At 34.7% G+C, this 11,580-nt stretch overlaps 1 protein-coding gene across 1 annotated transcript; it reads right to left on the reverse strand.

Moving 5' to 3' along the window:
• Nucleotides 1-6,896: 6,896 nt before the first annotated feature.
• Nucleotides 6,897-11,317, reverse strand: LOC18589569 (Mitochondrial substrate carrier family protein). The gene is made up of 6 exons (XM_007014600.3): nucleotides 11,032-11,317; nucleotides 10,741-10,824; nucleotides 10,128-10,189; nucleotides 9,508-9,869; nucleotides 7,429-7,643; nucleotides 6,897-7,319 (listed from the first exon to the last, which is right to left on the reverse strand). The coding sequence occupies exons 1-6, from the start codon at nucleotides 11,149-11,151 to the stop codon at nucleotides 7,263-7,265; spliced, it is 900 nt and encodes a 299-aa protein (XP_007014662.1). The 5' UTR covers nucleotides 11,152-11,317; the 3' UTR covers nucleotides 6,897-7,262.
• Between the last annotated feature and the right edge of the window lie 263 nt (nucleotides 11,318-11,580).

Here is an 11,580-nt window from a genome sequence, read left to right on the forward strand (position 1 = left end):
TCCCCTTAGAGTGACTAGCATACTCTAAGTAATCAAGGAGAATAGAAATAAAGAAGTACCTATGATCACTAACCTAACTGAATGGTACAAGATGAAGTGCTTAACTCTATTACAAGGATTGGAGTGAAGTGCAGAAAGTATGGAGAGAGTTTTTTCTATTTTTGAGCTTTTTTTTATCTTGGAAGCATCTGATCTTGTTCTTAGCCATTGGGAGTGCCTTATATACTCGAAAACCAACTCTAATAGATGTCTGATAGTTTTTGACCATTGGGAAATAGTTTGGAGTCAATTCTAGCTGTTACTTTGTCTTCTAGCATTCAAATTCAAATTTTCAAACAGTGTGCTCTTAGTTGACTAACATACTTCTTAGTCAACTAAGTCTTTTTTGTCTTCTAATCCTAGTTTCTGGCAATGAGCACTTAGTCGACTAACCATGCTTCTTGGTAGAATAAGTCTTCTCTATTTTCTTATTGAAGTTTCAAGTAGTAAGCACTTAGTCGACTAACCCTATTTCTTGGTCGACTAAGTCTTTTCTGTTTCTGGACCGACCAACTTCATTTTTGAATTTTAGTTAACTAACTCCATTAGTTATCTGACTAAAAGGCTTCTGTTTTATGGCCCAATTGTAGCTCCTTATTCTTATGAGTTTTGATATTTGCTTTTCAGTGATTAATTTATTATTGACATACATTTTCATCCTGTACACTCAAGTAGTATAGTTAGACATAAAAGAGTGGGAATGTTTTATTATCATCAAAAACTATGGAGCCAACATTTAATTCTAGTTAATTTCAAATTTTAATTTGTCAATTTTATATTTCTTTCCCCGTTAATTGATTTTTATTTATTTGATTGTTGTAGGTATGGGACTTTCATGAGGTAAGTAAATTCAAAAGAAAAAAAAAATGGATGTCGCGATGGCATGGAACTCAGTGTTGCGGCATGGTGCATCAGGCCCTCTCTTGTACAAAAACTCGAGAGGAGGTCATCGTGTGCTACAAACTCAACTCTGTGTCATTGAATGCCTAACCTAACCCATACATTAGATCGGGGCTAGAGCATCGCGATGCCAAAAAAGGAGCACCGTGGCACTGTGTCATAGGGTTTTTCTTTAAAAGCCTCGATTTTTTCCTTTCTCTCACCCTCTCTTCATATTTTAGGTTCCTTTCTCTCTCTAACCTTTAGAACTGTTCCTCTCCCTTCCACCCACATCTCACCCATTGACAATTTTTTGCATTTTCTCACTTCTTTGTGACAAGTAAACGTGTTCTTCGATTCATTCTCCAATTTCTTCATTTTTCACTCAAGTAAGTCAATTTCTTTAATTATTTTTTTAGATTTGTTAGTTAAGAATATTTTAAAACATATAAAGTTAATTGGTGAACGGATTATGTGAATTTGTGCTAAAGTAAACTAGATGTGTTGGATTTTCTTTATTTTTCATGAATTTGTGCTAAATTTCATTTTTTGAAGAGGATGAATGATGACTATCAATATTTGAATGGGCATAGAACTTGTGGGTGGTGTAGTTTGTGTTTTCAAATAATAATATATCATTGAATGGGTCATTTACTTGGACTGTGGTGGCTTGTTTTAGGAGGTAGTATTTTCTATTTGTGTGAGCAGAATGGCACCCAAGAAAAGAACTCACGGGAATGGTAGCAAGACTTAATTCGATCGCAACAAATTTCCCCTTTGAGCCAAACGACACCTTTTCTTTCGCTTAGATTCATTATATGAATTTAGAGAAAGTTTATGTGAATGTGAGAATTTTCAATTATGTATTAAATTCTAGAATTTGTTTGATTCTCTCTCGAGGCAAAATCTTAGACTATACTTAGTTAAGGAAATGATTTAGGCCATTTTTAGACCGATTAAGCCTTTTTAGCCCTCCTTTACAAAATTTATCCTTAGTTTCCCCTTTAAGCCAAACAACACTTTTTCTTTGTTTTAACACTTAATTTTCAGCCTAGACCTTTTTATAGATTTTTCCATAATTTTTGCACCCTTCAATCCTAAGTACATAAGTCAATTTAGGAATTTTTTGAGCTAAATAGTGAAAAAGGTAGTAAAGATAAAAAATGGAGACAAGTTCAAAATGTGATTTTATTCATCTCACTACCCAATGAAAGAAATAAGTTTGGGGTGTGAAATTGAGAAAAAGAAAAAGGGAAAGAAAGAAGAAAGGATGAAGACATGAATAAAAGAAAATTCTTGATGAAAAGAGGTATATTAGGTGAAGGAAAATAAAGCTCTTAATAGGTCCTAGAGTAATTATGTGCTTAAGATGATTTAAGCCATATTGTCTCATATCTCACTTTGACCTTAACCATACATTACAAGCTAATTGAAGTCCTATTGATCCTTGATTTAGTGTTAGTCTACATTAGTGGAGAGAGATATGAGAAGCAAACTTATGGAATTTAATTACTAATTTGAATTTTGCATGAATATAAACTTATATGAATTGTATAATGTCTCGGTGAAAAGATCACATGCACATTGAAATTCACTTAACAATAAGCTTGCATTTTAATTGAGATGTGAACTTGAATAATATTTGTATGTGGATTACAGTTATGAATATGGAGGAACTTTTGAGGATATTAAAGGCAATTAATGAAATGCTGCAATTGAACTCTAGTTAAATGTTTTCATGTTTAAGTTATTGCATTTTTTTTTATTTTGCTCAAGGACTAGCAAAATCTTAAGTTTGGGGGTGTGATAACTCTATTATATAGAGTTATTTTTAACACATTTTTCGGGCTTTAATAGCTAGACCTTTGCATTTTAGGTTCGAATTTTAGCATTTTAGTTGTTTTCTAATGTAAGTTAGATTACATGTTGAATAGTTAAATTAAGTTATTTTAGATTAATTTACTTTATTTTGTTTTAATTTAGTTTAAGAAAAATTGATGTCAATTTCTCTCATGGTTATGTGTAGGATATGTAATGAGCAAGGTGAAATTGAGTCAAAATAGTACAAGTATGGTGAAGGTGTCACTCATACATGTTGCAGTAATTTAAAGCTAACTTATGTTACAGAAGTCCAATTTATGTAATTTTTAATTCATTGGAAACCTAAGAGAATAGGCTGCAAGTTTCATGTTTTCCACTTTACCCAGTTCGTACTAGATTGAAGTGAAAATCACATTCAAATTTGATAGACAAATGCAGTTCTACACTAAGGCAGCATGGTGACAAAGGCTGTGGCTTTGAGTTACTCATGGCCACGGTGCTGAAGAATCTACCACCACAGTGTTGGGGGAACCATGGCTGCAGTGCTGAGCTGGAAGGGTGCATCATACAATTGGCGGAGAGCACGGAGTTGCGGTGCCAAAAAAGGAGCATCACGATGATACCAAAGCTTGTCATGGCACCGTGGCACCACCCTGTTTTCCAAAATTAAAAATTCTGACAAGAAATTGGAAAGTAGGGCATCTTGTATATATTTAAAAGCCTTTGGAGAGCATTCAAAGAGTGAGACGGCAACAGCTTTTTTGGAGAATTGGAGCTACGAATCAATCAAGAATTCAAGAGCAATTGAGAGAGATTCACGATCAACCAAGCTTTGACATTAGTTCATTTCTGTCCTTTTGTTTTATTCTTATTTTCTTGTTTTGAATTCATGACTAAATTTCTTTGGATTTTTTTTTTTAGATATTATGAACTAATTTGCTTATCTAGGAATATGGTGGATTTCAACATGTAGTCTGAATACTTGTTTTTCTACTATTTATCATGAATGGGTATCGTTTTACTTATTCAAATCTATTCTTAATGCCTTTAATAGCCTAATCAACAATTAATTGATTTGTGAATCTAAATGAAACTCGACAAAGAGATTTTAGGTCGGACTAAGATTTAAATAGTGTATGTTCATGTCATTTAGGTGATTTGATTCGCGATTTGGATAGACATACGCCAATTGCCACACATAGCCAAATTAGGACAATTGCTTAATGAACTTAATTTGATTAATTCCTATATACATATAGTCAACTAATTAAGTTAGGTGTACGTACAAGCATCTCGATGGAGACTTGTCCATAGCTTTGGATTCTAGGTTAGTAAAACTACCCAAAAAAGATAAATAACAAGAAAAGCTAGTATCAAAAAAGGTGGATTCTAAGTCTTTAATCTACTATTTTTCTCAACATATTTAATTTTTGATGGTTTATTTAGTGTTAATTGTAATTTCATCTTTAATTTAGCTTTTTAATTTTTGAATTGCTTAAATAAGATTAATTTGTTCTACAATTTTAGTACTTAGTGAAACTTTAGAAATAAATCCTTGTGGGAACAATAAGCTAGACTTACTATATATATTACTTGCTCGATGGGTATACTTGCGTGTGCAAAATCAACAATAGCTAAGACATTTTCTCTCTTACGCCGCGACGCTAAATTGTGCATGATGCCAAACTTGAGGCACTGTAGTGCCATTGCTCGGGTGATGTAGTGCTCATACCTTTACAATTTCATGTTGTCTAATTTCCAAGGTGTCACGACACTCTCCTTCTTGCGCCGCGACATTGAATTTTTTTTGGTACCTACAAAATTAATAAGAAAAAATCAATAATTAATGAAAAGAAACATTAAATACTAAATAAAATGGTACATATGTGGTATCAAAAGCATGATGGCCTTATTTGTGGAATTGTGCTCCGTTCAATGATGAGAATTTTGGATGTTGATTTGATTTGAGGTTGAGTGGAGTCCTATTCCCTATGACTTTGTTTTATGGCTACAGGGATGGTGGTAAGTAGGAATGGTGGTTTAATCCCTTTTGTAGTGCTGTGATGCTATCCGTTAAGAATACCCCATATGATGACTTTGATTCTCCTCCTGTTGCTTCGGCATGCACGTGATTTGACGCTCCGCTTGTTGCTTAGGCATCATACATGATTTCATTCTCCACCAGCGGCTTTAACCCTGAGCGTGATTTGACTTCATCGATTGGCCACCGTGCATGATTTGATAATGTCTAGGGAGGACCACTTTATGATTATGATTTCAATTATGAGTGATATGACATAGCCTTAGATAGGAAGAGATTAATTTTAATTTTATATGACACTTTGGTAACTAAGGTATGCCTATGAAGAGTAACTTTGTAATGGCTTTGAGGGTAAGCCTAACACAATATGTACTATTTGTGGAGATATTGTGACATGTGTGATTTGTGAGATTATGGAATATTCTAGCGATGAATGGCATACCCATAATATTAGAGATGTTAGTTAGAATAATTTATTACATTGAAAATGCAATATATATGTTTACATTTATCAACATTAACATATTTGATTTATCTGCACCCGTCATTGAGTATTCGGTGACTCACCCATTTGTTGTACCTTGTTAAGATAAATAGGCCATTGGACAGTGCATGGAGAAGCTTGTCCTTTGACAGACCAGTTCTAGCATCTGATAGGTCTCCCATTTGATGGGTCCACTTCATTGAGTCTGTGATGTATTAGCTTTCGCCTATGGATTTTAGGTTTAGTTTTGATGTATGTAGGCACGATATTGCCATTTAAATTTGTCTAAGGGTTGTAAAGTACAAACCTACTTTGATGGCTAATGTAGGGCCTTATGAAAATTGTTAAGATGCTGATGTATAAACTATGTGCCAAGAGGCAACTTATACGTATTTGAATTTGAATTATATTATGAATATATTATTGTGGAAAACCCTTGGCTATATGTTATATGTTCTACTTTGATCCGAATTTCTGAGGCTTGCTCGAGTCTCATGAGCTTTGGTTGCTAGGCTCGTGCATCAGTCACGGCTCCTCGATTTGGATCATGACATTTATAGTCCTACAAAAAACATAAAAGTAATAAATAATAACCAAACTAAGGTAAATAAACATAAAATAATATAAAGTAATAAAAATAAACTAATTAAAAAAATAACTAAAAATAACTAAATCCTAATCTCAACTCAAGAACTTAACTAGCTTTTAAGAACAAATTGTGATAAAAATAATTCTATAAAATAAAATTATCATGGGGCAAGTATTAATTTGATGCTTTTGCCTATCTACAACAAGTTGGGTTTAGGAGAGATTAAGCCCACTACTGTGACTCTACAATTGGCATATAGAACCCTCATATGTCCGAGAGGTATAGTGGAAGATGTGCTTGTAAATGTGGATAAACTTATCTTCCCGGAGGGTTTCATAGTACTAGATATAGAAGAGGATAAACGGGTTCTTATTATCCTCGGGAGAACTTTTCTTATGTATTGCTAGAGCACTCATCGATATGGAGAAGGGAGAACTTACCTTGTGAATGCAGTGGCTCTCTTTGGGGGTTTTGCCTTTTTGGTTTTCGGTGTGTACAGGGGACGTTTCTCTGTGACCTTTGGAGGAGGTTTTGGAAAGATATATGAGAGAAAATGGACTGATATACGAATCAAAGCTTTCTGGCCTTCTGTTTGTGTGTAATGGTGGAGGGGTTCCTTTCCCTTGATGATAAATAAATTTGATACTATTCGAAAAAAAAAATTTTGAACATTTAGTCGATAAATCATTATGAAAGGTTATAACACGATCACACTGATCAAATCTGTTAAACTGCTGAGGTTGTCAATACTCGAAAGTGCGCTAAAGACATCCATGATTCCCTCGCACTTGGCGAAACATGAAATTCTTTTATAATTAACGAAGTGCCTGGCAATGCCATCACTCCCTGCGTGATAAATAGTAATGAAACTCTGATCATACAACTCCTGAGAAGACAATTCATGCACTCCAAATAATAAAGCAGAGAGCTCACAAGACAGCTGAACAAATAAATACACAATTGGAGAAGCTAAAGCTAAGATGCTGCTGGGATACCAGCATTTGTCATGAAACTCCAAACAAATAAAAAATGGAAAAGATGCATAGTATAAAGATTCAATGCATTGAACTTGGTTATCAATCAGGAAGAATCCCCAATACCTGTTTATAGAGTACATTTATTTTACTTAAGAAGTATTTGTTCCTTGTGAACTCCCAAATCAGTAACTCTCGGTTTCAATTGGTACTTGTTGACTCCGGTTTCGGCCACACCCTAAACTTTACTAGGACAAACTAAAGATAACTTTGAAGATCCTACTTCAAATGCACTTCAAAATTTGTAAACAAAATGGTTTGACTTTGAGGATGTGTGGAATTTGCCAGAACTAGCAAAAAAGAATACAACAAAACCAAAAATAAAGATTTTATTTAATTCATGGACTCCAACAATAATTCCCATCTCTGAGAACTCTACAACCCTATGCTTTTCTGTGCCTTCTGAATCTGGTTGAGGAATATCCAAGTCATCTGCATAAGAGAACATCCAGTCATCAGTGATAATTAAAAACTCTTCACTAAGCTTTCACTTTACAGTTTAAGTGGACAATCAAATATGCAGAAAGAATAGAGTAAATACCATGACATGTGGAGCAATTCTAACACAATATACGGGGAATCCTGTGTAAAATTTGAATGGTCCTCCAGACTTGAAGGTTTTCATGGTACAGTCCAAAGAGCCACTGTATGGATACTTTCCCTCAGCATCAGGTTGCATTTTCTGAATTTGTGTTTTGACATAATCAAAAGGTAAACTGCAAGCTGAAGCGAAAAATCCTGAAACGGTACTTGCACCTGAGACAAAGAAAAGGACCATTACTAGAGGTGGGAAAAGAGATCAAAGGCATATCTTTGCTGAATTCAAAAGGCAGTTCACAAGTTTTACAATTAGCAATGCATGCCTATCAACACTGCTGTCTTTTTAAGAATTGGAAAAAGCATCAAAATCTATCCTGAAAGCAGATTAGGCCAAATATTTTACCTAAAAGGACATCAAGGCAGCCATGGAGAACGAGATTTAGTCAAATAACAATGCCACCTCCAAAATCAGGACCAGCACTAGATAAGCCCAACCAACCAATTAAAAATATAAATGAGGTAGGAGAAACCAGTTCTCTAATTAACAAACAATAAAATGCAAGGAGACAAAATATTCCTGCTACAATCTCTGCATGTATCTTTGAAACTGTAAAAAGGGTTGTTTCAAACAAACTTACTCAAAAAATAAAGGCCTCATGGCCAAGGCATAGCATAATTAGTAAACATAACTCCCCTCCAAGAAGGAGGGTCAGTGTTCAAGCCTTCTCCTCCCTGACTGACCATGCTCACCCCCAAAAAATAATATTAATAAAATAAACAAATGTAAAATATAAAAACAGCTTCAGAAAAGACAAACAAACCCAAAGATCAAAAAAGTAAAATTTCTCCCTCTTAAGATTAAAACTAATCCTTAGTTTCTTTTCATTAAGATCTCCTTTCACAATACTTACATTTGCTATCAAAAAACCCCAAGGCTTCTCATCTTTAGGTATTACTCTATTAGCCTAAGTCTTTGTTGAGTGCACTAGCAACCATAAATTAGTTAAACAAGAAAACCTAATTTGTTGTGCTTATTTAACTTTTGCTTACATCTATACTATTAATAAAGTACTTGACGAGATTGATGTCACGAGTCAAGTGACACCAACTCAGTTGCTAAATTGACAAAAAAACGAAATCATACAATTAAATATATGTATTAATAAGGCCATATTAGTTATTTACTTTTCCTAGAAAGTAGCGGTGGAGTTCATATCTTTAAACCCACTTCTGTGCCTACTTTTTCTCTATTCTAAAAATCTCAACATGCAGTTTCCCACTTCTCTCTTCTACATATTAAGATAACTACAAATTCTTTTATTTTCTGTTCTTCTCTTAATATTTATCTAAATAATCAAGTTATTTATCAATTTCACCCACATAGTGGGTTTGCATAGAACTAGTATTTATTAACCCTCCTTAGCTAAGTGTCTTCATCAAAGTCATGGGTTAAAATGTCCTCTCATAGCCTATCTTTCTCATAAAACCTAGTCAGTACACTATTTCTTTATTATTAAGTCCATGATGGCAATGCTCACATAGATAATATACATACCTTCACACAAACAACTCCGAATTAGCACATATGTAATATATATACAGAAGTGAAAGAAAAAGATATGACATCATAATGCATATGTTAAAAATTTTTCATCCAACATTTGCAATAATAAGGAAAATAAAACAAGTCATTCACTTGAAGGAAATTTTTATGAAATGAAGTATTAAAACCTGGTGGTTGTTGGGATAAATTATTATGTTCAGACCAATCTTTCATGCACATGGCATTGAAAAGGGATGTGCTTAATCACAACAAGTAAAATATAAACTCCAATTATCATTAGGTAGTCCAACAACGCTACATGTTTCAACAATCTTTCCTAATGTTACCAATAACTTCTAACAAATGACTTCTGCTATTTGCCTATACCAACAAAGTATCAGTTAGGGAACTTAGGGATAAGTTAAGCTGACTTAACAAATTTAGAACATAAAGTAGTCCTTTTTCTTTTGCGATGATAGTTAATGAAAGACTTTAAAATGGTTAAAACATCCATATGCTACTTAGAAAGACTATTACCTAGCACTGTAGCAGCTTCTCCTAAGCCAAGGGAATCCTTGAAAAACTCAACACTTTGATCATAAGAGGCAAGCATTCCCATGTTCAATGCCATGGCTCTAACTACGGTAGGGCCTGCACCTTTCCAAAGTGCCAAAACCCCTTCATCAGCAACAATACGATAGAGAGCATGGAATGCATTCGAGTAATTTCGGCGCTGAGCAGCAGGCAAAGTGGCATCAGCCTGCATACGGATAAGTGCCAAATCAGCTGGGCTGCCAACACAGGCTCCAATAGCACCAGCAGTCAGACCACACAAAGCCTTCTGATACAGTGGTAGGGGCTTCCCATCATTGGCTTCAATTGCTTTGTTTGTCAACATTCTATACAAAAAAAATGGAAATAAATCAACATCTAAATCAGAACCCGAATGGATAATTCAAACTTAGTCTCAGAAGCAAACTATGTCAGAAAGAGACAATAAAAACAAAATCAAATGTTAATAAGGTTCAAAAATGAAATTTACACTTCAGACTCAAAACTATTAATTATTAGAACAAAAATGGAAGTATCTTGAAGAGTATAATGAAAGCCACACAACCATTTACATCCTATCCCATATGCAGACACTAGACACTCACTTGAATGATCCAAGTCGAGCAGTAGTGTATGTAGCTTGCCTGAGCAATCCAGCTGATAGCCCCTGTCCAAAATAATACAACTTAGGCTCATGGACAATAGAAATATTTTCTGAATGCAACTGAGAACATCTAACCAAATTATCGAATTGTGAAAATAGGAAGTACGAATTCAGCAAGATAATGTCACTATCTCTATGTATAACCACCAATGACCAAATTGCAGTTTTAAGTTGTATAAAGTCTAGCCTCCAGATAATCGGACTACAATGAAAGCATGAATTGTTGTCAATATCATCTTTTATATGCTATAAAGTATTAACAAATCAAGAAGCACATCTAATCCCATGAAACAGCATTGAATTCCAATAATTTGGCAACCAAAATCGCTACATAATGTCATATACAACATAGAATAAAAATGTACAGAAACTCGAAACTTCGAACATCCTCGTTGGTATGCCATGTTAAACGAACTACAAATAAAAGATCCAGCTTCTAACACAGATCTCACAAGTCGATAGCAAAATCTAATACCTGAAAAAGTAGATCAGCCATACATATGACTCAAAAAGGAAAAAAAAATCAAAACTTGAATGAAGTTGTAGAACAGAACCTTGTAAAAGGCACCAACACCCTCCTCTCTAAGCATGTTCTTGGTGACAGTTGCTGCCGATCCCTGGCCCAGTTGGATTCTCACCTACACCAAACCAAAACAACAAAGGACCATTAGCCGAAATGACACAACAAAAATAGACAAATACTCCGAAAGAAATCCGAGCAAACCCCAGATCTAAAACCCCCATCTTTGGGTTTAAAAGTAGCATCCTTTTAACACTAAAAGGAAAAACAAAGAAGTGATCTAACAGAAATACAGGGAGATATGAAAGTAAAGATGTATGAAAACCTTGATCATGTCGATGGGTTGGATGACACAGGTGGCAAGCATACCAGAGGCACCTCCATTGACAAAAGGCTTAACCTTTGGCCAGACACCAGCAGCTTGGGCCTTCTTCTCCTCTGCCATTTCTCTGACTCAAAACAGTGAAGTAAGAAAATGACCAGAAAGAAAAAAATGCGAGAGGAGAAGAAAGAGAGTTGCGGCCTGGGGGCTTGTGTTTGTTGAAGACTCGGGGGTGAAACAGCGAGGAAAGAGGGTATATTACGAAAACAAACCCTCCCCTCCTGGGCTATAAAAATAAATAAAAAAATAATTATTATAATAATATTACTACTCCAGTCCTGGTTGTTTTAGTTCGCTTCGTTTCTCTCTCCCAAGTCCATATGTGAAGGAAAAAAGTTTGTACTTTTGCCTTTTTGTTTTGTGCATAACATCAGATTTGTGGGAAACTACGATGCCACCATGCCTAAGATCGTCTTGACTATTTTGCCCTTGGTTGAGTTTTTTGCTGTTTTACCTTTTCTTTTTTCTTTTTTCAAGCACAAGAAATAGTAC

This window comes from Theobroma cacao, chromosome 9 (assembly GCF_053813885.1).
Source record: "Theobroma cacao isolate CCN51 chromosome 9, ASM5381388v1, whole genome shotgun sequence".
NCBI classification, from domain to species: domain Eukaryota; kingdom Viridiplantae; phylum Streptophyta; class Magnoliopsida; order Malvales; family Malvaceae; genus Theobroma; species Theobroma cacao.

What these genes read in the sequence shown, in the direction of transcription:
- LOC18589569 (XM_007014600.3), bottom strand. Translation starts at nt 11,151, where the DNA reads ATGGCAGAGGAGAAGAAGGCCCAAGCTGCTGGTGTCTGGCCAAAGGTT. An exon ending in AACCCATCGACATGATCAAG is followed by an intron (nt 10,825 to 11,031) that starts GTTTTCATACAT and finishes GGTTTGGTGTAG; the next exon opens with GTGAGAATCCAACTGGGCCA. An exon ending in GAATTGCTCCACATGTCATG is followed by an intron (nt 7,320 to 7,428) that starts GTATTTACTCTA and finishes TCTCTTATGCAG; the next exon opens with ATGACTTGGATATTCCTCAA.